The sequence below is a fragment of the Coenobita brevimanus genome, chromosome 88 (assembly GCF_032717465.1).
Source record: "Coenobita brevimanus isolate Jiangsu-jjx chromosome 88, ASM3271746v2, whole genome shotgun sequence".
Classification (NCBI taxonomy): Eukaryota; Metazoa; Arthropoda; class Malacostraca; order Decapoda; family Coenobitidae; genus Coenobita; species Coenobita brevimanus.
In genome coordinates this window covers 5,818,104-5,845,502 of record NC_137041.1, presented here as the reverse complement: position 1 = coordinate 5,845,502, position 27,399 = coordinate 5,818,104, and the positions used below count along the sequence as shown (strand labels likewise).

The 27,399-nt window shown below is 41.6% G+C and overlaps 1 protein-coding gene across 1 annotated transcript; it reads right to left on the bottom strand.

Annotated features, from left to right (window-relative positions):
- Positions 1-128: 128 nt before the first annotated feature.
- On the bottom strand, positions 129-27,055 carry PIG-F (phosphatidylinositol glycan anchor biosynthesis class F). The gene is made up of 6 exons (XM_080281227.1): positions 26,929-27,055; positions 25,274-25,587; positions 16,680-16,771; positions 15,516-15,620; positions 5,774-5,876; positions 129-285 (listed from the first exon to the last, which is right to left on the bottom strand). The coding sequence occupies exons 1-6, from the start codon at positions 27,053-27,055 to the stop codon at positions 172-174; spliced, it is 855 nt and encodes a 284-aa protein (XP_080137353.1). The 3' UTR covers positions 129-171.
- Between the last annotated feature and the right edge of the window lie 344 nt (positions 27,056-27,399).

The following is a 27,399-nucleotide window of genomic DNA, read 5'->3' as shown; positions in this document are numbered from 1 at the left end:
TGAAGCAAGAGTCATACAGGCTTTTCAGTTCCTGGCACTCCCTGCTCACACTATTCATTAAGGTTGTTATATGATTAAAGTATCTGATTTTTCCTTCCTTCTGTCCTATGATACACAAACTATCAGTAAAACTCACCAAATTTTAAAATTAATTTCCACGTTTTACAGCATCTACTTTAACTTGCTCCTGCTGTGAGTTCTTAAGTTCACCTCTCTAACAAGGAAGAAAACAGAGGCTCCAATTTCACTGAGAACGGCACCAATGCTACAAGTCAGTGGCCAGACCTGCGGATATAAAATACATGCAGTATAATCAAATGTATAATGATTCATCTCAATTGATAAACAATATGATTAAGATAAACTTTAACTCTTTAAGCACCTTGCTTGGTTCATTTGACGGAAAATTAATGGTTCCAAGATCTTGCTCAATGATGGTCCATCAACAAGGAAAAACAGTTGGCCTCCCAAAGTTAATATGATTGTCACTGAGGAACTACTGGCCAAATGCTCGGGCTTGTATATCTTACTGATGGTGTCTAAACATAAGAATGCCCCCCCCCCCCCAGACAACCATCATCCAGCAAAAGATTTTTTTTTTTTTTTTCCCTCCCCACTCCCCACTTATAAAGAAACTTATGTCCATCCATCCATCCATCATCCAATCCTACATTGCCCCATGAGGAGCATAGAAGCCCGGGGCTAGGCAGTTGGTCCCGACATTTAAGATACGAGTGATCAGCCTCACTCATCCCTGAGAGGCATTACATGAGCAATCAACCCCAACCACCCCTTGGATATAAACCTTCACCGGCTCAATCCGATTGGAGCGCAATAATTACCCACTAAACCACCAGGCACCAAAATTTGGTTATATGGTTACCACCCGGCGTAGTAAATGGTTTCCTGGTGCACAGGAAACCATTTGGCTTGTCACTCAATGTAGAGTCACCCACAGGCTGAAGGAAGTGGAAAGAATGAAGGAAAGAAAGACAGAAGAGGGAGTGTAAAGTCACCTGTAGGCAGAAAGACAAGGAAAGAATGAAGGAAAGAAAGACAGAAGAGAATGGAAGGAAAGAAGGAACTTATGTACAGCTATGAATGAAAATTTGCTGACACATATCTGCCAAAATTGGCTATTGAACTGCTTTTATATGACAGCAATATGAAGCACATAACAAGAATATGAGATGGAGGTAAACTCTGTGTTGTTTGACGAAGGAGAAATATGGAAGACAAGACACAATGTTGGCAGAGGATTGTTGGAATACTTCTGTTTACAGTTGCATATTATAGCCACTATACATTAACCTGAACATGCATTGTGTTATCTATTACAATACATTTTTCTTTTTCTATAAATTTGCAAAAAATGGAAAAGAATTTACAATGCCTGCACCAGCTGACTATATCTGCCACCAGCTGTTTCTCTCTGGAGACTTGGGTTAAAATGTGTGCATTACAGTGAAGTTGAATGATTCATAAATGTGTGTTTGGCAGTCAGTGAGACCTCTATAGGATACAAAAAAAGCTATCTGAAGCTGCATTACACAGTACATGTGGCACAGCTACTACCCTATCAATGGGTCCACACCAACATCTCTACTGCCATTTTGCTTTCCGCCCTGCAACATGAGGGCCAGTCAAACCAGCTTTGTATGTAAGCCCATGCTTTAAAATTTACCACAAACAGAAGGATAGAAAGAAATTATGTAAATGTTAGAACCAAGTAGCAGCCGAGTGCCACTTTTTTTTTTTTTTTTTAATTCTGTATAAGCATCTTGTAGTTCGTAAAGCATTTTTATTTTCATAATGGATTACAATGAAACTCTGTTCCTTTATAATACACTGAGATATAAATATTACAGTATTATGTATGCTATTGTTTGGTAAAGCAAACCCTTTTTTACTTAAAAAATAAAGTAAAATAAAAAATGATACTTCTGTCCCAACTGTTCTGGTAGCTAGGATATTTTATTTATTTTTTTTACTACACCAAGGCTGACACATGCATGCATGTTGCAGCCTTCATAAATAATACGATATGATATGGGACACTACAATACAGTTTATGATTTAAAAAAAAATGTAATTGTGTATTTGTGTTACCCTTGTATAAACTACACTAAACATTTGTACTTCTGGTAAGCTTTGAACATCACTTTACACCTTTGGTATGGAAAAAAAAAAGAGAAAAAAAAATGTCCACCTATACCAGACACCATTATCACGCATGGGATGGCCATTTATCTCAGAGTACCAGTAGCTGCTTTATGGGGAGGGCCACTAACCCTCCACCAACCCATCTGTCGACACGTAGATAACATGTATGGGTTGGTTATTTGGTTACAACCCAGTGTTTTAAATGGTTTCCTGACTTACAGCAATATATTGAAGATCAGCGTTTCTTAACCTGGGGTGCTAGCACCCCCAGGGGTGCTGAAATCAACTTTAGGGGGTGCTGGAAAATGCTGCATTATTGTTTTTTTGTTTCCCTATTGGTTATGCTTAGTATTGGTGTCCTTGATTTTTTTTTTTTAGAATGTACAAATTAAAATGTTAGGCAGTGCTTCACTTTGCTTTAACCCTGCAGTAGTGTACCAACTGTAGTCCCAGTAACTAGATGTAAAGGGGTGCTGGCTGGACTGAGACCTTATTACAGGGGGTGCTGGGGTCGGAAAAGGTTAAGAAACGCTGCTGTAGATGGAGGCACTCACCATCCACTCACTCGATGTAGTGCTGCTCTCGGGTGACTGCCCTTTCCTCTCTTCCTTCCATTCTCTTCTGTCTCTCTCTCCTTCATTCTTTCCTCTTGCTTATGTTTATGAGTGATTCTACACTCCCTCTTCTGTCCTTTTTTTCATTCTTTCCTCTTCCTTCTGCCTATGGGTGACTACACTGGGGGACAAGCCAAATGGTTTCCTGTTCACCAGGACACCAATTTTACTATGCTGGGTGGTAACCATATAACCAAACTTTGGCGCCTGGTGGTTTAGTGGGTAATTTCGGCGCTCCAACTGGATGGTTGGGGTTTACTGCTCATGTAATGCCACTCAGGGATGAGTAAGGCTGGTCAGTCTCATCTTAAATGTCATGACCAACTTGCCTAGCCCAAGGCTCCTATGCTCCTCATGGGGCAATGTAGGATTGGATGATGAATGAATGATATATATATATATATATATATATATATATACATACATGTATGCAGCCAAACCCAATTTACGATACACCTAGATGTGATACACCGGAACAGTGATGAGGGTAGAAATACCACCCTACCCTGCCTAACGTAGGCTTAACCCAGTTTTGCAATGGGTTTTTACTTTGTTGTCTACCAATTCTGATTATATTTTAGACTTAAATTTTGTGCTTAGGTTGATTTATAAAATTTATATATATATATATATATATATATATATATATATATATATATATATTGTGGTAGGTGGGGGCGCTTACCATCCACTCACTCAATGTAGTGCTGCTCTCGGGTGTCTGCCCTTTCCTCTCCTCCATCCCTCTTCCTTTCCATTTTCTTCTGTCTTCCTTTCGTTCATTCTTTCCTTGTCCTTCTGCCCAGGGGCAACTTTACACGCCCTCTTCTGTTTGTCTTTCCTTCATTCTTTTCTCATCCTTCTGCCTGTGGGTGACTCTACACTGAGTGACAAGCCAAATGGTTTCCTGTACACCAGGAAACCATTTACTATACTGGGTGATAACCATATAACCAAATTTTGGCACCTGGTGGTTTAGTGGGTAATTACTGCACTCCAATCAGATTGAGCAGGTGAAGGTTTATATCCAAGGGATGGTTTGGGTTGATTGCTTGTGTAATGCCACTCAGGGATGAGTGAGGCTGGTCACTCTCATCTTAAATGTCGGGACCAACTGCCTAGCCGCGGGCTCCTACGCTCCTCATGGGGCAATGTAGGATTGGATGATAGACAGATAGATAGATAGATATATACAGTATATATGTATATATAGATGGATATATATACAATAAACCCTCGATATAACAGACATCAATAGGCCAGAATCCGCTTATCGGAATTGAGGAGCTAATTTCCACACATCAGAAAAAGTCCGATAAAGCCAGTAGCAGTCTAGACTACTAACCACTTTAGGTATGTTCATCACAATAAGGTAAATAAGACATGTCTATCAATGTACAGTGCAGTATTATCTCCTCACTTTCATCTTAAATGTCAGGACCAACGTGCCAAGCCCTGGGCTCCTACGCTCCTCATGGGGCAACGTAGGATTGGATAATGGATGGATGGATATAACATTTGATTATTGTTGTGAAGGTATAATACAATACAGAACTGGAATGGTAGTGAAAACACTTTAAAAACCGGTGGTGCGATCCGGACTAATGTCTGATATATCGGAAAAAGTCCGGGTTAGCAGGGGGAAGTCATGATGTCGCTTTTACCGGGAATTTCATTTATTTCGGAATGGCTTAGACTCCAATTAGTCCGTTACAGTGAGGTCTCACTATGAATATATATATATATATATATATATACAGTAAGACCTCACTATAACGGACGAATTGGGGCTCAAACCATTCCAAACAATGCGAAATTCCGATAAAAGCGACATCCGGGCTTCCCCCTGCTAACCCGGACTTTTTCCGATATATCAGACATTAGTCCAGATTGCATGAATGGTTTTTAAACTGTTTTGACTACCACTGTGGTACTGTACTGTGCTATAACTTCACTACATTAATCAAATGGTATAATATATATAATACTGTACCCTGACAAACATGTCTTTTATTTACCTTATTGTGGTGAACATAGCTGAAGTGGTCAGGCAGTCCGGACTGCTTCTGGTTTTATCTGACTTTTTCCAATATATATATAGGAATTTAGTCCAGTAGCTCCTCTAGTCTGATAAAAGCGAATTCTGGTCTATTGAAGTCTGTTATATCAAGGTTTTACTGTATCTATCTATGTGTGTGTGTGTGTATATATATATATATATATATATATATATATATATATATATATATATATACACACACACACAGTATAATCATACATTACATATACTTTCAATGGTTGATGATGAAACTTCATTGCATGATCTACTTACTAAGCACAAAAATCAAACAAGTACACTTTCAATTTCTGGTGGAAAATGGGCACCTTTCAGCAACAATTATGATGGCATCAGTGATACTTAAATGGTTAAACTGCAGAATTAATGTCAGTAAGAGTCTGGCTAAGAATGTGTACTGGTTTTCTTTTTTTTTCTTTCTTTCCCACTCCCCCACTGCGGTTTCCTCATGGTAGAATGAAGCAGTAAAAAATGTTGGTGATGTGAAGTATAGACTATGGAAAGAACACCAAAATGGTTTAAGAAAGGACTGGTACCTGGAAACAAAACAAAAGGCAATCTATGATGTACATAAAGCGAAGAAGGTGGCTAAGAGATTTCTGATGTATCAGAATACTCTATATGGATGATATACAGTAACTGCAATGTAGATGAACAAAATAAACCAGCATGTAATTGGGGAAACACGTAAAAGAATTATAATTATTTTTTCACGGTAGTTCATTTTCTGTAACATACATTAATACACAAAATTGAGGCCCCGCTTCCCTGTAAAAAATAACATGAAAAACAAACGATGACTTTAACAGGTTTAAAGCATCTACAAACAACCAAAGCCCTGAGTTTTACAGGATAACTACCTACCTTTTGAGGGAAGCTTCCCTATCTGGATGTTTTCAATAAACCTGGAATCTTATACCTGCCATGGAGTGTCCCAGTCAAGAGGTATGGGGGCTGCACCAAGCCATGCCCCTGCCAGTACACACACACACCGACCTTCACACTCCTCTTCCCAAGTAAGCCTGAAAACAATCATATTGTACAATCAGCTTCACCATCCTGAACTAATTTCCTATCTGCTGGGGAAGTGAGATATACTCCACTAAAAGGACAAGTAGATACAATACTGCAATCTTATCTTAATATCTACAAGCTTGTGTGATTCCTCTTGCAACAAATCAGAGAGGTCTATGCTAAAATCTATCTATCTATATATATACCTAGGCTGCTTCCCGCAAGGAAAGGGAGGTGGCCGAGACAGGACGACACACTCCCCATTTACTCATCCATTCAAACACATTCATTCGCATCTTAGCCCCAAAGAGGAGAACGGACAGATCCTCACCGCACCACACCGCACAAGGGCCAACTGCACAATGCAATGACTAATATTATCTAGTGAATGAGTTTGGGAGTGTGTGAAAGAAATGGACTCTAAAGGTGAATGTAGGGAAGAGTAAAGTTATGGTCTTCGAGGGAAATGAAATCACTGAATGTACAGTGAGGCTGAATGAGGAGGAAATTGAAAATGTGAGTGCGTTTAACCAGTAGATTGAGCAATTACCTTTTTTTATCCCACCCCGTGGAGCAGAAAAAAAAATAAAAAGTTTTTGTTTGTTATAAACTCGAAGATAAACATCCAGGGCATCATCCGGTAAAAAAAAAAAAAAAAAAAAAAAAAAAAAAAAAACAATCTCTCTCTCTCTCTCTCTCTCTCTCTCTCTGTCTTTGCATAGCGCCATACGTAAGTTTGCATACAGATGTAGTGAAAAACGATATTTTTGTTTATTATAAACTTGAAGATAATCATCCAGAGCATCATGTGGTGAAAAAGAAAAAAACTCTCTGTCTTTGTGTAGTGCCATGCGTAAGTTCGCGTAGGAGTGGAGTACTTAGTGGTGATGCACAGCCACTGGAAGGTTACCCTTGAAAGGGTACAACAGGGAAGAAAGGTTGCTAGTTCTTTTAAGCAGTGATAAGGAACAGGGAAGAAAGCATGGAAGTAAAATAAAGGTCACTACATGACTCTATTGTGATATCAGCTCTAACATATGGAAGAGAAGCTTGGAACCTTGCTGGAAGGACATAAGAATGAGAGCCTTGCTGGAAGGACATAAGAATGAGAGCAGTGGAAATCAGTTATTTGAGTGGAGCATGTGGAGATACATGGAGAGACAGACCAACAAATGAGGAAGTGAAGGAGCATTGTGGTGTGGATGTGAATGTGATAGAAAGCATTTGGAGAAATACACTGAGGAGGTCTGGCCATATGAAGTGGTTGGAGAGCAAGAGACTGGCAAGGAGAGTGTATGTTAGTGAGGTGGAGGTGGGGAGAGAGAAGGGGAGGCCAAGGGTGAGATGGAGGGATGCAGTGGAGAGGTATATGGGAGAGGAAGCTGTTAGCTGGATGCACAGCAGTGAAGTGGCACAGGATGGGGCGACAAGGAGGCGCTTTGTTTGTTGCCACCCGTTAAGGGATTGGGGTGTCTGCCAATAGATAGATAGACAGATATAAATTACTTGATTAGATTTCAAACTGGAGCCCCAAACCATGTGTATTTCTTCCTGGACTATGGGGGCAAACTGATGCTTGTGCCACTAGTGGTCAGTGGTGGTGGCCACATCTTTTTGCCTAAAAGATGGTTGCTACATCTTTTCCTATAACATACTTATCGTACAAATTATGTAACATCACAAGAAAATCTTCAACTTAGTATCCATCCATCCATCCACCATCCAATCCTACACTGCCCCATGAGGAGCGTAGGAGCCCGGGGGTAGGCAGTTGGTCCCGACATTTAAGATGAGAGTGACCAACCTCACTCATCCCTGAGTGGCATTACGTGAGCAATAAACCCCAACCATCCCTTGGATATAAACCTTCACCGGCTCAATCCGACTGAAGCACAATAATTACCCATTAAACCACCAGGTGCCAAAATTTAGTTATATGGTTACCACCCAGTGTAGTAAATAGTTTCCTGGCGTACAGGAAACCATTTGGCTTGTCACTCAGTGTAGTCACCCATAGGCAGAAGGAAGAGGAAAGAATGAAGGAATGAAAGACAGAAGAGGGAATGGAATGTAACCCATAGGCAGAAGTACGAGGAAAGAATGAAGGAAAGAAAGATAGAAGATGGAAGGAAGGAAGGATGGAGGAGAGGACAGGGCAGACACCCAAGAGCAGCACTACATTGAGTGAGTGGATGGTGAGCACCCCCACCTACCACATAAACAACATATAAAAATATGGAGGAAGAAAGATGGTACAACGTTACCCTACATTAGAAGACAACTAATACAGTTTTTAGAAATAAATAATCTGAATTTTGGAAATCAGTACAATAACACCCAATGTAGATTCAGATTTTACATGGCAAACCAGAATCTTGAATTGGTTATATACACCAAAAACATTTAAACTTGTGAGTTTCCTATTATAAAATGACTATTTTAGTACCTGCCTCTTAATCAAAGCCCCCATTTTCCCCACATCACACTTTATCCTCCCAGCAACTTCCCAAACTTATTACAATACTACATATCACTTAAAATGCTGGTTCACTTACGCCAGGAAGCAAAAATTTTACTTAGTATCCCCTCCACTGACACTGCCATCCTCCCATGCCATACACCACTCATTTTCACTTCTTCACATCATAATTGCAAAACAGTACTACTGTACAAACTTTAATGTCCAAACCACACCATTACAGATTTTGAATAACACATAAACACTCAACAGGTTACTAAAGATGTTCACACAGGTGTTACAGACAGACAATGAGGCATTCTGGGGGATCAAGACGTCACAGCTACCAATGCTACAAACCCACGGGAAACAAATGACATTCCTGTAAATGGTGAACTCATTAGATCTGGGCCATTTTTTTATGTTGGAAGCAGTGTTAACTCTTTGACTGAACCATGCCTTTCAGAAAGCTTTTCTGGTAGCCTGTGATGTGACTGCCAGTATCTCATCTGAATAAAAGCTTTCCATGTTTCCTTATGGTATGGTGTTAATGCTTGATGAGCAGTCAGACATGGGATGATGCAAACTTTGTATCACACAATGACTGGTGGTGATGACTTCCCACCTCACTGGGTGCTAATCAGCTAAAATGTGCTCCAACAGCCAAAAACGAAGTTCCTTCAACTCATCACTACTGTACAGTATATGATAATGGGGGAAACTAGAGTTTCCCCCTCAGTTTTCTGTACTACAGAATGTCACTTACTTGCCCATGAGTTTATATTATGTTATGGTATGAATTTGTGAAAATTTTATGAACTGAAAAAGCTTAATTTTTCTCGAATCTTCCCAAACGGACGTTCCAACTGACAGGCACGCTGCAGGCCAAGAGTACACACACAATTCTTCTGCTTAGTGTATGCCACTGTACACTATACAGTATATATATATACGCTCAATCCTCGAGTAACACCTGGTTGAGTACTGCGTTTTTGTTCTAACGCGGCCAGCATAATGCGATAGGTATTTCTCCACACGCAGAAAAACTCGAGCTCACGCGGGAAGTCTGCTGGCCTGACGACGAAATTTGAAAGGCCCGCGCGGTTACGTCGCCCGCCAAAACGGCCATGGTTGGCTGGTTTATATTGGGGTACCTGTATTCCTTTCCAGCAAGACCAGATTTATTATAGTTGTTAGCATATTAAATTTGGGATAAGGTTATGAAATTCTGAATTATTTTGGCATATTTCTGATATCAGAGTAAATATTAAGGCTAGCAAGGGCTGATGCTGTTATGCCATACACTACTCTTCCTATACTACTCAGATACTACTCCTCACTCCCGTGTGTAATAAACCTTGCGTAGACTTTAGTTTATAGCATATGGTATTGCTATGTTAGACATATAGTATTGCTAATAATTATCAAAGGGCGTGAATGTATAACCACGATGTGGCTACGTCCACGAATGTATTCAGCAACTGTTGATGACGGCAGCTAAATCAGCGAAAAAGTCGCTAAATATCCAGACGAGTTTTTCCATTGCGGCAATGTTTATCACCTAGTCGCTAGCGGGATTATCTGAAGAAAAAATTTTTCACTCATAACCCAGGAATTTTCTAGAGGTGACATTAATTAACAGGCCTCATAAAAGACAGATACTTGTATAATATGATCATGAATGGAAAGTGTGAAACAAACCATACTTTACCAGGAAATCACGACTGGTGGCGGGTGGACATGTACAAGTTAACAAGCATGATTAATATGATGTTTTTGTCAAAAGACTTATTCTTAAGGATATGAGGGCATACAGTCAACAACCTAGTCATACTATATCAATCTTATAAAAAAAAAACCAAACGTATTAATGACGAAAGATTTAGCATTTTATGCCAATCTAGCAATTTCATCCGCAATCTAGCAATTCCCGCTTAGAAATCGCTACTCTAGCCCTTTTTCCTGTCTCAGCTAGTACTGCCCATGGTGTGCAGCAAGATTTTCTGTTCTTTTTTTTACACAGTTAACAACCTAGTAATACTATATCAATCTTTAAAAATAACAGAAACCAAACGTATTGAAAACAACGAAAGATTTAGCATTTTATGCCAATCTGGGATAATTTCATCCGCAGTCTAGCATATCCCGCTTAGAATTGTCACTTTGACCTTTTCTCCTGCCTTAGGTAGTACTGCCCATGCTCTGCAACAAGGTTTTTTTGTTCCCTTTTTTATACAGTTAACAACCTGGTAATACTATATCAGTCTTTGAAGATAACAGAAACCGAACGTATTGAAAACATGAAAACGAGACTTAGCATTTCATACTAATCTAGCATAATTTCAAACGCATTCTAGCATATCCCGCTTAAAAATCGTCACTTAGAACCTTTCTCCAGCCGTAGCTAGTACTGCATGTGCTCTGTCGCAAGATTTTTTTCTTTTTTTGTGGGGGTTTGAGTGAGGACATTGCCTCTTGAATCATGCCACGTGATCAGCCCCAGCCACCGAGAAAGAGACGTACTTTCACGTATGCACAGAAGTATGAGATAGTAAAGGAGTTGGAGAAAGGAAAAAGGCAGGTAGAAATGGCGAAAAAGCATGGCGTGAATGAAAGCACCATCAGAACGATTTGGAAGGACCGGGAGAAGATAGAGAAGATCGTGCAAGGAAACCCTAGTGATGCGAACCTGGCAGCAGTAAAAGTTCGTAATGTTGTCCTGAAGATGACTGAGAAACTGATAGGACGTTATGTGGAGCGCCAGAGAAAGAACAACGTCCCTACTGACGGCCGCATGATACGAGAGAAGGCAAAACTTTATTATGCTGAAGTAGCCAAACGACTTAATTACTGTAATCTGCCTCCATTCAAAACGTCTAATGGGTGGTTGTCTTCCTATGTGAAAAGAAGTAAGTTGAAAAGTGTTAAAATAAGTGGGGAAGCCGCTGGTGCCGACATGACCACAGCCATAGAGGTCCCTAGTTTCTTAAGAGACATTATCACAGAGGGGGGCTACACCGCAGACCAGATTTTTAACGCCGACGAGACGGGCGTTTACTGGAAGAAAATGCCCAAAAAAACGTACATCGCCATGAAGGAGGGGAGTGCTAGGGGAGTTAAGGCCTCGAAGGACCGGGTCACGGTTCTCCTGGGGTGCAATGCCTCAGGCACGTGCAAGCTTAAACCCCTTGTGATTCACCGCTCAAAACGCCCCCGCGCCTACCGTAATACGGACATGGGTAAATTAAATGTTCATTGGTTGAGTCACAAAAAGGGGTGGATGTCTGGGGCCATCAGTCTTCAGTGGTTTGATGAGTGTTTTGTAAAAGAGACTGAGGTGTTCTGTCGCAGGAAGAATCTCGACTTCAAGATTCTCCTGTTACTTGATAATGCACCTGGTCATTCAAGACTTATGGTTGACAGGCATCCCAACATTAAGGTGGTTTTCTTGCCCCCAAATACCACTTCTCTCCTTCAGCCTTTGGACCAAGAGGTGATCAGCATTTTCAAGTCGGCATATGCGAGGAGGACGTTTGTGATGCTGGATGCAGCGACAGACACCCAGGAAGAGCTCATGGAAATGTCCGATGCAGAATCCCCACCACCACCATCACGATCATCCTCGCCTATACCAGGGACTAGCAGAGATTCTCCACCACCTCCTGTATCTGCATCCACCCATACATCCACTCCTGCTTCGAGAGAGGCCATGACAGTCTTCCAATTTTGGAGAAATTTCAGTATAAAAGATGCTGTGGATGCTTTAGTAGTTGCATGGAAGGAGGTGAATCAAGCCACGATCCACCACGCCTGGCGGAACGTGTTAGAGGGCTTGCCAGGTCACAAGTTGGTGTTGCCATGTGAGCCGCAGGCAGTGGAGGCGGCTGTCAGCCAGGCAGTGGAGGCAGCAAGACGAGTGGCTGGTTTTGAGTCAGTGGATGCAGGTGACATTCATAAGCTCATCTCCCCTAACCTGCAGCCTGACACCGAGGAAATGTTGGATCAGTTGGAGGAGGAGCAGCAGGATGGGGAACAAGAGGAGGACGACCTGAATGATGGCAGGCCTACAGGAGAGCCACCCACACACATCTTGAGGGAGGTGGTGGAGATAATCGAAAAGCTGACCCACACCATCACCAACAATGACCCCAACCAGGAACGGGCAGACCTCAGTGTGGCCATGGTCTTGAGTGCATTGAGGACCTACACTGACATGTTTAATGACAGGGTCAATGCTCGCCAACAGCAGCTCATCACCAGTTATTTCCGGGCCAGACAGCAGGCCTCTCCACTACCGCAAGATACATCATCCTCCGACGACTCACACCTGGCTGATGCCGATGGTGATGCTGCACCTGACGACGAGGACAGCTCCATTGTTTCAGCCCTGGACTTCCAAGGATTAGACTTTGATGATGAAGAAGGATGTGCAGGGACAGCAACAACTTAATGACAACAACAGTGGGGGTGGGGGGAGAGGGGCGAGTGCTCCAGAGCTATATCAGTAAGACATGGGTACCCTGCCTAACGATTTTATTTGATATGAAAATATGAATATTTATTGTTGTGAAAAGTACACTTTTATTTTTGTTAATACTATTTTCATACCATTTATGTTCTTAATAAATAGGACAATAGTTCCATCTCTTTCAATGTTTTACCTGGTGGTGGGTATAAGTAGGCGGTAATTTGTGGAGTAGGCTGGTAAGAACGGATAAAAGTGAGTTTTGGAAAGTGGCCAGAACACATTGTACCGTTATACATGCAAACATATTATTTCAACGAGAGAGTAAAGACTTTGATAGTAGGTAGAGAAGGAATTAAGATAATTGGGAATCGGTAGTTATGTTTTCAGCCGTGGACAAAAAAAGTTTTATGATGAATTTGCTATTATAATCAAACATTTATTGAATTACTGGTAACATTTTATTTTCCTATTGCGTAATGATGTCAATCTCAACTTGTTTGTGTAGCTTTCATATATCTGCTAACCTTAGCGTTCCTTCACCGATAGCAATGTTCGAGGCTTTCATAAGACTATGATAACTCTTAGGAACGTCTCACAACTGTGATGTTTTAGAGCTTGGGAACGGACTACTGTGAATGGGGAAGGCCACTATGATAAATACAGCCCCAATTATTTCCGGGCCAGACGGCAGGCCTCTCCATTGCCGACGACGACTCGCATCTTGCTAATGCCAATGATGATGTTACACCAGACATCGAGGTCATCTCCATTATTTTAGCCCTAGACTTCGAAGGAATTGACTTTGATGTTGAAGAGGGATGTGCAGGGACAGCAACAACATAACAATGACAACAACAGTGGGGGTGGGCTAGGGGAGAGTGATGCAGAGCTTGGCAACATTACATGGGTACTCAACCTAACTTTTGTTAATGCCGTTTTCATACCATTCATGTTCTTAATTAATAGTTATATCTCTCAAAGTTTTACCTGATTGTGGGTATGAGTAAGGGTTAATTTAAGTGGGATAGGGTGGTAAGAAGGAGTAAGTGAGTTTTGGAACATATTGTACCGTTATACATATTGTTTCAACGTGAGGAGAGGATTTGATGGTACGAAGAGAAGGAATTCAGCTGTGAAAAAAAAAATAATGCTTTATAATGAATTTGCCATTATAATTAAATATTTATTATTGATAACATTTTATTTTCCAATTGCGTAATGATGTCAGTCTCAACTTGTTTGTGTAGCTCTCATATATCTGCTAACCTTAGCGTTCCTTCACCGATAGCAATGTTCGAGGCTTTCATTAGATTATGATAACTCTTAGGAACGTCTCACACTTGTGCTATGTTTTAGAGCTTGGGAACGGACTACTGTGAATGGGGAAGGCCACTATGATAAATACAGCCCCAGTTATTTCCGGGCCAGACGGCAGGCCTCCCCATTGCCGACGACGACTCGCATCTTGCTAATGCCAATGATGATGTTACACCAGACATCAAGGTCAGCTCCATTGTTTTAACCCTAGACTTCGAAGGAATCGACTTTGATGATGAAGAGGGATGTGCAGGGACAGCAACAACATAACAATGACAACAACAGTGGGGGTGGGGGGAGAGGGGAGAGTGCTGCAGAGCTTGGCAACATCGCAAGGGAACCCCTCCTATTTGGTTAATGCCTTTCTCATACCATTCATGTTTTTGATTAATCTCTTTCAGTGTTTTACCTGATCGTGGGTATAAGTAGGGAGTAATTTATGCAGGGTAGGTTGGTAAGAAGTGGTAAAAGTGAGTTTTGGAAAAAGGCCAGAACACATTGTACTGTTATACATGCAAACATATGGTCTGGGTAACGCGGATTTGGGTACCACGGTCCTTGTCCAGTCCCTATTGCCCGCGGTACTCGAGGATGGAGTGTATATATATATATATATATATCTACAGTAATCCCTGTAATTCCAGACGCCCACTTTTCCAGACTCCCCACTTACCAGACACTGTGGGCCTGGACCTTTGGAACCCAAAAAATCCCCCCGAAATCCAGATTTTTTTCCAATAATAATTTGAAATTGCTGCACGGTGCCGTGCGGTTCCAAACAGCTGTTTACACCACGGCCCCTTCACCCTTCCCCCCTCCCCAGTCATGGTTGCCATTTGGTATTATTCATTACCAAATGTAGGCCAATTTGGTACTGAAAAGTTCGTTTGGCAGTGAATCAGCCTGATCCATTTACCAAACAGATTTTTCACATGTATGAAGATATAGAGAATGGCATGCAGGGGGGGGGGGAGGTTATGCGGTGTAAGGCATTGTCCCTGCTTGGCATCTTGTTGAGGAATAGAGGAAGGTGTCCCGTGTATACGTACGAAAAATCACACGTGAAAATTGAAAATTGTGCAAATTATGAACCTTGCAATTGCGCGACGTACCAGTACGTCGTCGGGACTGGCAAATGCAAAATGTTGCAAGGTATCCATACGTCGACGGGAAGCCTCAGGTTAATGTTCTACTGCTACTTATAAAGCTGATCTGTTAGTATCCCCCATTTCACAGAACCAGTTAACTTATACTGTACTATACAGCTGATAATTACTTTCCCCCATGTTACAGAACCAGCTGCATGCAAAAATTTATGGCAACTTGGAATATATACCTGGCTTACAATAAGGATTAACTGAATTAGAAATTATGATGTTAAGTGAGGGGTTTCTGTAGTCTCACCGTTCAAGAAGAATTAGCAATGCCGATGGTCCCAAAGTTATAAGAGGTCTGATGAAAGCCAGAGATGCAACTAGGAGGCTGAAGGTAAAGGTCTCTTCAAAGTTTCTGGAAAAATAAAGAAATACATAAACAAATATATAAATAAATAAATAAATAAATACAAAGTAAGCTTTTATAGTTGTATACTGTTTCAAATTCTATTAGAAAAATAAAACTTTCCTTATCAGACACTAGCTGCTGCTGCGTGCATAATAATATACAGTATGACCTCACCACAACAGATTTAAGTAGACTGTGTTATGCAATAAATTATTTATAGAGGCATTTGAGAAAAAATAAGAGGCAGATGAGATAGTGCCATGAGTTAGAAGGAACTCACCATTTGCCACGTATACTTGTGGATCATTTTGTCCCTAAACTGGGTACTGGTTATCACCAACCCCCTCCCTGCACAAATGTGCTCTAGAGCACTAACATTCTCATCCACTTCTGCAAGCACACTCCACTTACCAACTACTCCAATCCACCTTCACATTCCCTACTTTTTCATTCATATCTCCAGTCAAAAACCCTCTCTCAATCCTCTCAAACTTTCCATGCACACTTCCACATTTGCCCAGAACTCCTTTCATTCTGCTTGCATTGGCTTCCTTTGGCGCATATACACACACAATCGTCCACATTTGTATTCCAACCTTCAATCTTACCCGCACAATCCTTGAGCCAAATGATCCAAACTCTCTTATACAGTATTCTCCTTCCATCTCTTGCACACAATATATACACCCTCTTTTGCCCTCTCTTTCTATTGCACATATACCCCATCCATACTCCCACTCTCTCACACTGTCTCTCTACATTTAGTCTCACTTAATCCACATATGTCCACTTTTGCATCCTCAAGCACCTGGACAATCTCTCTCTCTTTCACCTCATCATTCACACCCCTACAATTCCATGATGAAATCTGTGCCATGTCCTTTGTACCGTCCTTGGTTGTCACCTGTTGGTCTGTCCTGGTCTGAAGCATTTTGTTTGCGTTTTTAGTTCCGACCCACTTGCTTACACATAGGGAACACGTACTGGTCGGTTATAAGGTTAACTCCTTATTAAAACTACGTTTATAATTCAATTTACTCTCTTCCCTATGTATGTTTTACTTACTCCACTATATATGCTCCAAAGAGGACTGTGATAATATGTGTCAAGAGGATACTTCCAATGCTCCACAGGAACACCAGGGATATCTCTGCTACCTGTAAGTGTGAAATGCAAAAATTACCATTACATGACACAAACTAAGTACTGTACTGTACTGGGGGAGGCAATTATTTGAGAAAGTAATGGACTAGAAAATAAAGAAGTGAATTACAGAAAATTCTCACTACACAGTACACATCAAACATGTGTTCCAAAATACCACAGCCTTTTCCATATGACCAAGGCCTTGAACAGTTTACCACAAGGATGCCAGAAGTACTGTAGTTCCATTAAGTGCAGTGTTTGTAATAAGTGGGTCCATAAGAGATGTAGTGGTATTAGAGGTAGTCTATATAATAATGCTAGGTGTGTGTGTGTGTGTGTGTGTGTGTGTGTGTGTGTGTGTGTGTGTGTGTGTGTGTGTGTGTGTGTGTGTGTGTGTGTGTGTGTGTGTGTGTGTGTGTGTGTGTGTGTGTGTGTGTGTGTGTGTGTGTGTGTGTGTGTGTGTGTGTGTGTGTGTGTGTGTGTGTGTGTGTGTGCACATGCATGTGTGTGTATGTGGACGCCATGCTGGTCAGTGTTTCCCGCACATCCATTCTTTTACCAAACGAAAATTTGTTAAAGAACATACCGTTCGGCCAGCTCCAGGTGGTTGTTAAAACCTAAATTTGCTGAAAGAGGGTTCTGTATATCAAGGGTTTCCTGTACTCTTCCTGTTAGTTTCACTGCACCAGCCCTAGAGTGCATTAATTATTTATCATGGCCTCTAGTCATAAAAGTACAGTATATGTACATCCTCTCATCTGGAAGTACTTTGACACAAATGAAAACAAGTCTAAAGTAGTCTGTACAGAGTGCAAGAAATTATTGTCATGTGGAGGAATAGAGGGGAAATCTTTCAATAAAACAAATCTTAAAAACATTCGGTATCAGCCACTGGTAGGTATCAGAGTATCGATACTGACTGAACAGTGGGTACTGGTATCGGTATCAATATCAGCCAACATCTAGGTATTGAAACATCTCTGTTTGGTGGCAAGGGTATGGAGTGGTTGGAGGTTCAGGTGGTTGATGCCTCTCCTGATACTGTGAAGGTTCTCCCTCCATGCTAATGGGTCCTTGTGCACAGCATGTGCTATGAGTGCAATGCTGTATGGTAGTGAGACTTGGGCAGTGCTTCCTTGAGTAACATGCTTGGGGAGGAGTTAAGATCGCAAATGAAGAGTTCATAGGAAGGACGAAACTTGAATGCATTAGTGATAAGAAAGGGTAGACTGAGATGGCTTGGCAATGTGAAGAGGATAATGACAACTAGGTGTGAAGGGTGAGAGGTGTGAATGTTGACAGCCGAGTTGTGAAGGGCAGACCAAAAAAGACAAAGTCACAGAGTATGATCTCAGGTATAAGGTATTGAATTGAGAGGCTGTTCCAGACTGAGCAGTGTCAGAAGCCCCTATTAGGTGACTAAGGATGACACATGCATATCTGAATCTTTATAAACGAGTGATGAATGACATTCTAGATGACTGATACTGGAAACTGGGGGAAAACTAATATACTGTACCTTCAGAGGAAGCAATCAAAATTTATTCTGTGGACTTAACCTGTCAAAGATGGTGACTTAAGCAGCTTTTTCTTGCTACCTCATGATGATTTTAGTTAGCTCAGAAAACTTTTCAAACTGGAGGAGTTCAGACGTTATACACAGCCTCCATTAACCCATAAGTGGTATGTGGTGGTGACCTTCATCCACTCACTTGATGTAGTGCTGCCTACTTAATCCTTCACCTTTATCATTCTCTTCTATGTCTGCCCTCGTCTCTTCCTATTTCTCACCATCACCCACTTACTTGATGTAGTGCTGCCCACTTCTTTCTTCACCTTTATCATTCTTTTTCAGTGTTTGCCCTCCTCTCTTCCCATTTCTACTATCTTTCCTGTGACTTTTTATTACTCTTCTTCCCTTTTTAGGTTGCTTTAAGCACAAAGTCAGGTTTATTGACACTGGTAGTAGTGTAATGCAGAGGGTAATGAGTCGATTTGGATCCAAACTCAATCATCCCCAAATAGTTAGGTTAGGCTAAATAAAGTTAAGTTTAGTTGAAACAGGCTAGGTTAGGTTAAGCTGTTAGATTAGATTAAGTCAGTTAGGATGGGAGATTAGTGACAGAGTGACTTTGGAGCCAAATCACCCTAAGAGTCCAACTGGCAGGTGGCCGCTTGCCACGGTCTGAGTGTAAAACTGTTCGTTTTATAGCTGATACAGTAAAACCTCAATATAACGGACTTCAATAGACCGAAATTCGCTTTTATCGGAATCGAGGAGCTACCGGACTAAATTCCTATGTACTGGAAAATGTTTGGTAAAGCCAGAAGCAGTCCAGACTGCCTGACCACTTCAGCCACGTTCACCACAATAAGGTAAATAAAAGACATGTTTATCAGTGTACAGTACAGTACAGAGATAGCCCGATTATCTGGGATATATGGTATTAAGGGGTGCCTGATTAATCCGGCGGAAACACAAGTACTGTACTGTTAGACTGATTTATTCACCGGTAAATGTACACTTAAGTACCAGAAAGACCTTTCCAGTTCAATGTATATTCCTCCAGCTTGTTTCAGTATTTTTCAGACTATATTCAGTTCGGTAAATCACGTTTTCTTACTGAAAGATTTCCTCCCTGTTAGTATCGTCACGTTCTAGAGCTGTACCTACGATTGTTTCCAGCACAATGGACGAAACTCATCGTACTCAAATGTGGACTTCGTTTCCCAACTTCCCAACTGAAGATTAGGTTAGGTTACATTATTAGGTGCAGTTAAGCTAGGTTAGGCCAGGTTTAAACACTTAGATTAGAACAGTGTCTTCTGCCATTACGTTAACGAATCAAAGAGTCGTCACACCAGAACAGATAAAAACAGCGGGGAAAGATTTAACAAGAAATGTTTATTTACCAACCCAGAAATAATCAGAAAAATATAACAGACTATCAGGATGAACTGATTTGGTAAGGTGCTTTTACTGCTTACAGCAAAGCGTATGTTTACCCCCCTCAAATACTCAATGTTCGTGAGTTCAGAAATTTGTGTGCTCCCGTGGCAGACCTTGAAACCATTTTTTCAAAGTTATAAAGTCAGTTTCTTTTTCTTACAGATGTGAAAAGACTCGTCTGATACACCTGGCTTTTTCCCCTCCTCCCTAAACCCATCTTGTGATTTGTTATGATTCGTGAAAGAAAATTAGGGGGCATGTTACATTAGAATTTAAACATAAAGTTAGGGTGCATGTTACTTTAGCATTTAAACATATCGGCGAAAACATCTGGGATGAAAGGACCGCCAAGCTGTTTGGGATGGTAGAGTAGGGTCGTATAAACATACCAGTGACCTTGGTTCCCTTCCCATAATTGTTCGCAGTTTTTATGGCTCTCCCTAACTTACCGTTACTGACACCGGTACAGTAAAGCATTGTTCAAGGCTAGCAGCCATAAGGGGTTAATGGAATACATTATTGTTTGTATCAATACTCTCTCTTTCACACATACACGAACGAACAAAAGAATGTGCAATAAATGTACACTTAACTGTAAGGAGCAGAAGTAACTGTATGCTCTGTCGGTCCGAAATGTGTTGGGAAGCGACATCGAACAAAGAATGTGGAACTGAATGCCACCTTACGAGAACACTTGAGATGAAAGTATTTTTTCTTATTAGTAAACATAATTGTTCCATTTCGTCCCCTATAATTGTGAAACTCGTAAATTTTCGTCCAAGCATACAGCCTAATAACCTTACCAATTCAATTCATATTCTCTAGTTTGTTTTTGTATTTTTCTAGTTTGTTTTCTTATTATCATAACGTTCCTTAAGCCTTACCTACGTTTGTTTCCGGCATATTGGAAGAAACTTACTCATAATTAGGGTGCATGTTACATTAGCACTTAAACATATCGGTGAAAACATCTGAGATGAAGTGGCAGGCCGCCTGACTGTTTGAGATGGTAGAGGAGGGTCGTGAAAACATACCAGTGACCTTCGTTCCCTTCCCATAATTGTTCGCAGTTTTTTATAGCTCTCCCTAACCCAACATCCCTGACACCGGTACAGTAAAGCATTGTTCAAGGCTGACAGCTATGATGGGGTTAATGGAATGCATTATTGTTTGGATTAATACTCTCTTTCACACATACAGTACACTTAAGAACGAACAAAAGAGTGAACAGTAAATGTAAGAGGAAGAAATAACAATGCTCTGTTGGTCCGAAATGTGTTGGGAGGCGCGATACCTAACGAAGAATGCAGAACTGAATGCTAACTTACGAGAACACATGAGATGATTTTTTTTTTTTTTTTTCTGATTAGCAGACATTCTTGTTTCATTTCGTTCCCTAAAACTAGGAAACCCATTACTTTTCGTCTAAGCATACAGCCTAAAGACCTCACCAATTCACTTCATATTCCTCCAGTTTGTTTTCTGTGTTTTTCTATTTTGAGGGTAGTAAATTACCTTCTCTTGCTGAAAGATTTTCTCTTTTATCACGTTCTTTAAGCCGTACCTACGATTGCTTTGGGCATAATGGAAGAAACTCATCGTACACAAAAGTGGATTAAGTTTCCCAATTTCCCAACTGGAGCCCTGGTTAGGTTAAATTAGGTTAAATTATTAAGTAGTTATGCAAGGTTAGGCTACATCAGGAGTATCAGTTGCCTCACCAAACTCCATCCTACCACCCTTGTGATCGAGTTGTGAGCAGGAGGTGTGGGTGGGGGCAGGGTGAGCAAGACTCTCTCTGGTTTATCCATGCCTCTTTCCCTAGAAACTGGATGCTTCCTGTTTCAACCGGAGCTATCGTACGGATAATTCTATGAATTACTGTACCACTGAACCATTGGGTCACGGCCCGGATATACCGAAAGCTGGATAATCCAAGCCTGGATAATCGAGCTTCCACTGTATTATTATACACATTATACCATTTGATTATTGTAGTGAATGTATAATAAAGTACAGAACTGCAATGGTTGCTAGTGAAAACAGTTTAAAAACCATTGGTGCAATCTGGACTAATGTCTGATATATCGGAAAAAGTCCGGACTAGCAGAGGGAAGTCTGGATGTCGCTTTCATCGGAATTTCGCTTTTTCGGAATGGCTTGGGCCCCAATTAGTCTGTTTTAGTGAGGTCTTTTTATCTTCAAAATTACACATTTCCACAACTTTCTAAAGCCAACACAATGATAATGATTGTGAAAGAAGAGTTCTGGCTAAATGTGGAAGCATGCTTGGAAACATTTGGGAGGAGTAACAGTGTTTTTGACTGGCGATATGAGTGGTGAAGTTGGAAATGTGAAGGTGTATGGAGTAGTTGGTGAGTGAGATGTGCCTGCAGAAGTGTATGAGAATGGTTGGGCTCTAGTGGACATTAATTTTGTGCTGGAGGGGATTGGTGACACCTAATACTCTCATTATGCACAAAATTATCCACAGGTATACACGACAAGTGATAAGAAGGGTGGACTGTGAGCTGAATGAACAGAAAGCAATGACTGATTATGTATATGTGGATGAGAGAATGAGAGGATATGTGCTCGAAGCACAAGCATACAGAGGTTGGGGATGTGGACTCTCTGGCCACCACTTGGTGGTGAATGATAAAGAGAGAAGGGCAGGAGGAAGCAGTATATACAAAAAGGGTAGAGAGGTTGCAGGAGAATGAAAAAAAGTAGAACACAAGAGAGAAGTGGAGAAGTGATTGGGTAAATAGGACTTGGAGCAGATGGGAGAGATGGAAGGTGTGTGCAAGGTATGGTATTCAAAGAATCTGTGCATCATATGAGGTGGTGTGTGGAGAGAAGAGATGACGATAGGGGGTGCAAGGAACAGCATGGTGGAATGAAGAGGTGAGACAAGCTGAGGCACAAAAAAAGAATGCAAACTGTGAGTGGATGGGAAGCAGAGACATAGAGGATGCTGAGACAAAACACAAAGTTATATGTTGAGGAGAGAGGGTGAAAGTAGTAGTAAGAGACAGCAAGAGAAGAGTGAATGAAAAGTTTGGAAGGAATTTGAGTCTGAAGTGAAGAGAATGTATGAAAATGTTCTGGACAGAGGGTAAGAGAGTAGGACAGGGTGATAGGGTATTAGGAGAGTGAACGATAAAAATGGCAGACTGTTGGTGGAGGAGGGAGAAAATGTGAGAAGATGGAGAGAACACTTGAAAGAATTGTTAAACACAGAGAACAGAAGTACCGTAATGCTAGTACAGGTGGCTGGGAGAAGGTCAGTAGGATGGAAGTAGTGGAAACAATGAAAAAGGTCAAAATAGGGAAGGTCCCACAAACTGACGTGTGCAGTGAAATGCTGAAGCATGGGGGAGAGGTGGTAGTAGTAGAATGGATATGGAAGATATGCAGATTGGCCAGGAACGAAGAGTTCCGGAGAATTGGAAGTCAGGTATAATTACTTCCCTGTAGGCCTATATAGAAAAATGATAAAAAGAAGTGTTGCATCTTTATCTCTTTTCTATCGCTACTTTAATGGTCACTGCTCCTCTGAACTGTCTGCTTGCATTCCTCCACCTCTACGACGGGCACGTAGCACCCGTCTGGCAGCAAACTCTCATCCCTTTTCTGTCCAACTCTCTAATGCAAGAGTTAACCATTACTCCCAGTCTTTCATTTATGCAACAGGTCAACTCTGGAACTGTCTCCCTCTGTCTGTATTTCCTGCTGCCTATGATCTCCAGTCTTTCAAATGCAGTGTGTCCAGGCATCTCAAAATTATTGGATCTTGAATTTGGCTCTCTATTGTATTTTGTTTTTCTCTTGGAGGGAACTGTTACTGAGGGCTCATGGCCTTTGGTTCCTTCTTCCTTGCATTAAAATAAAAAAAAATCAAAGGTGCATTTGTCTACTTAGTGTAACAGGAGAAGTATATGGTAGGATACTTAATGACAGAATAGGCCATGAGAAATAACGAAGAATTAGGGAGGTTTCAGGAAGGGAAGAGGTTATGTAAGGCACATACTCATCCTAAGGTGTTTAGTGGAAAAGTTTCAAGAGAAGGGAAAGAAGTTGCATGCAGCCTTCACTGATTAGGAAAAAGCATATAAAAGAGTGGATAAACAAGGAATGTGGGAAATATTAAAAATAAATGGAATAAATGGGAAGCTGTTGAATGCTGTGAAGAATAAGAGGGCACTAGGGCTGCAGTGTGTGTGGATGGTGAACTGAGTGAATTTTTCTATCTGAATGTTGGAATGAAATAGGGATGTCATGTCTCCAGGGTTGTTCAATTTGTATGTGGATGGAGTTATAAAAGAGATACAAGGTAGGGCAGTGGATGATGGAGCAGCCCTAACAATAGAGGGCTTTTGTTGTAAGGTGATGATACTGTATTGTTAAGTGAAGATGAAGGGGCACTGCAAGGCTTGGTGAATGAGTTTTGGAAAGTATGTGAGAAACTGAATCTAAGGGTGAATGTACTGTACTGTAAAGAAAAGTAAAGTTGTAGTCTTTGAGAGAAAAGAAGTCACTGAATGCACTATGTCACTGGTTGGATGGTGAGGAAATGGAAAATATGAATACATTTAAGTATCTGGGTAGAGTGATAAGTAACAATGGAAGCTGAAAGGATGAAATGCTTGAAAGGGTACCATACAACAAGGAACAGAGGTTGATGGCTCACCCAAAGTGATAAGAAATAATAATAGTGAGCATGGATGTAAAAAAAGTTGCTGCCACATTGATAAGAAATATCTAGTCCTGACATGCTGCCACCTAGCATAGTATTAAGGTAATCTGGCATACAGACGTAAGCCAGACAACTCAGTATGAAGATATGACAGTATTTGTGATACCTGCTCTAATGTATGGGCGAACTTGGACCTTGTTGGAAGGATGTATGTGAAGAGAGCGGTGGATATGAGTGATCTGAAAGGAGCATGTGGAGTTACATGGACAGCCTGATAAATGGGGAAATGACGGAGTGTTATGGTGTGGATGTGACAGGAAGTATTAGGAAAAATACACTGAGATGGTATGGTCATGTGGAGAGGATGGAGAGTGAGAAACTGATGTGGAGGGCATTTGTAAGTGAGATGGAGGGGAGGGGAAGAGGCTAGGAGAGACTGAGGGATGGAGTGGAGAGGTATATGAGAGTGGGTGTAAATTAGGGAAAGGGCATCAAAAGTGGCAGGAGACAGGGCAACATGGAGGTGATTTATTTATCGCCCCTTACAAGAGTAAGGCATCTGGCTGTAGAGAGACAGACAATGATAATTAGTCTGTTATAGTTTACAACTAAATTTCAGACATGAGAGCTCTCCTGTAATTTTAACTCACCATTTTTCAAATGTTCACTCCACCGACTAGCATTATCTATAATGTATTACATTCTGCATCATACCATGTGCCAAACTGTGTAAATGTACTGAACGCCCTAAACATTGTAACATTTCCATTACTTTTAAGCACTGGAATTTAGTCCGGATGTTAGTTTGCGCTACTTGCTTTCTCTTTTACCACCAGGAAACTCTGAATGAAGTATATCTCTCACCTTTGATGATTTCTTGGTTCTTCCCTTTGATCCACTGCAAATAAGGGTGTCGTGAGATGCTACACCGCTTATCACCCTCCACCCAACGTCTACCACCACCACCACAAAGCTGTACACGCGCAGAGCATGCAGGCACAAGTCAAGCTTGTATCCTGATTTCACGAGATAGCCTAACAAAACAACAGCAAGGCTAAGGTTTACAGTATTCTTAATTATACTAAACGAAGAATTCACATGACTTAATTGCGCCCTCGGCACCATCGCCCAGTCGTCAGTCAGTCGGTTCGGTGTTTCCGAGTTTCGATTCTTCGCAGCTGAATGACATATTTTAAAAATAAGAATTAGAGTGGTTGATTATATTTAATTCTTATAATTGTCTAATGGAAATTATTATAATAATCAGTACCGTTAACAAAATGTCGATAATACAGGAAAAAAAAAGTATTACTAGATGCGCAATGGACGACCAAACTTGCCTACCACATTTCCATTGTTTGCATGTGTGAATAAATATACAATTAGAATATCAAACAGGTCAAATAGTTTCAAGTAGCCTAGAAAACCAGCGATTACATTGGAAAGCATCATGCCAACAGATGCCTTGAGGTGGGTGTAAATAGGGTCACAAGGCAAAGGTTCCCAATTTTTATCAAATCAAGGGACTTCCATACATGGTGAACTATTTTGAATGTTTCGGTGACAACATTGTTCAGCCTGTATGTGGTTTTATTAGTGCTCCTGAAGAGGATACAATGTTCGTTCCTCAGAGTACTAGGTAATAAGTTTCCAAATTTCACGGACTTCTCGGAACTTCTTCCAGCCATCAGTCATTTTCAGGAGATACTGCTTTCTTTCTTGCGTCTGTTAATTTTAACATTCGAGCTGTCAGGGATTACCAAGGCAGCTCAATGAGCCAGACACGATTGATAAGATTCGATGCCCGGGGCTTGGCCCGGGTATGTGGCGAGTTGTTTAGGTTGGTTATGCGCGAGCTGGTTTCCTGAGGATTAGCGTTATCGTTAGGTTCGCAGCTTTTATAAATGTTCGATGCTCACAATGGGGGTAATAGTAAACTCGGCCTGTGAGAGTATTAACAAGTCACCAACATTACATCACACATTCACAATTGGTTCACAGGGGAGAATTACTTAGAATTTTGGGATGGAACAAGGTACGTGACTACGATTACTGAGAGATGGGAGGATACCCAACTCAGTAGTTTGTGAGTTGGGCGTGTTAATGATAACACGTGATGTGTGTGTGTCACTGATCGTGGCACAACGGGAGACAGCAGAGGGTATCAGGGACAGGAGAGGGCTGCCCGGAGAAGGACGCCTGTGGAGTATTATGCCCTGCCAAGCAGGCACTGGTATGTGTCATGTGCTTATGAGGGAAAGGTGATTTGGTTGGGCACGGCTCAGCTCTCACTGTGTCCCTATAAGGTCTTACTGTTATGCTATGTGTTCTTTGGTCGACTTCTCGTCCTTGGAACACTAGCTGGGATTCTCTATCGGGACGGGATCTAGAATACACAAGAGGAACAGGGCACAAAAACTCGTGTCGACCAATCTTATATGTATATTACCTTAATTATACACAGAACTGATACTGTTTTAATATGATACACAGGTCAGGTTAAGGGGACACAATTGAACTAGCTGACTCCGGCCCTGAGCTGCTGTGGACTTGGGCTGCTTGCAGACGTCGCCCGGGGGTGGAAGGTAGCTCGTCAGGTGTGCACTCCCACACGAGGCACAGGACTACTGCTGGGGGCTGGGTCATCCGGAGTGGGTTGCTGGTCGGCGTGGAGGGAGGCCCTTCCCTAGTGGGGCCTTGGTGGGGAAGCCGGACCTCTGGACTGGGGCTAAACAGGGCAAGCAGGCGTGCTTGCCTCCACCTGTTCCTGGAGGAGGTCTGCCTGCTGGTGGGGCTGGGGAGGTCACACCCCGGAGTCCTAGGGGTGCCCCTGGGCGTCTGGGGGCTGCGTTCTCAGCTGGGTCGAGTTGCCATCAGGAGCTGCCTGCGGCGTCCCTTCCCCGCAGAGTCTGACAGCAGAGGGTGTCGCCCCGGTGCCGGCTGCAGGGCACCGACTCCCAGACTCATGATGGGCCCTCACCAGAGCTCCT

Coding starts and splice junctions, on each gene's coding strand:
- PIG-F (XM_080281227.1), bottom strand. CDS start 27,055: ATGACCCAGCCCCCAGCAGTAGTCCTGTGCCTCGTGTGGGAGTGCACA. Junction 16,772..25,273: donor GAACCAAGAAATCATCAAAG/GTGAGAGATATA, acceptor TCACACTTACAG/GTAGCAGAGATATCCCTGGT. Junction 286..5,773: donor ACTGGGACACTCCATGGCAG/GTATAAGATTCC, acceptor TTATATCCGCAG/GTCTGGCCACTGACTTGTAG.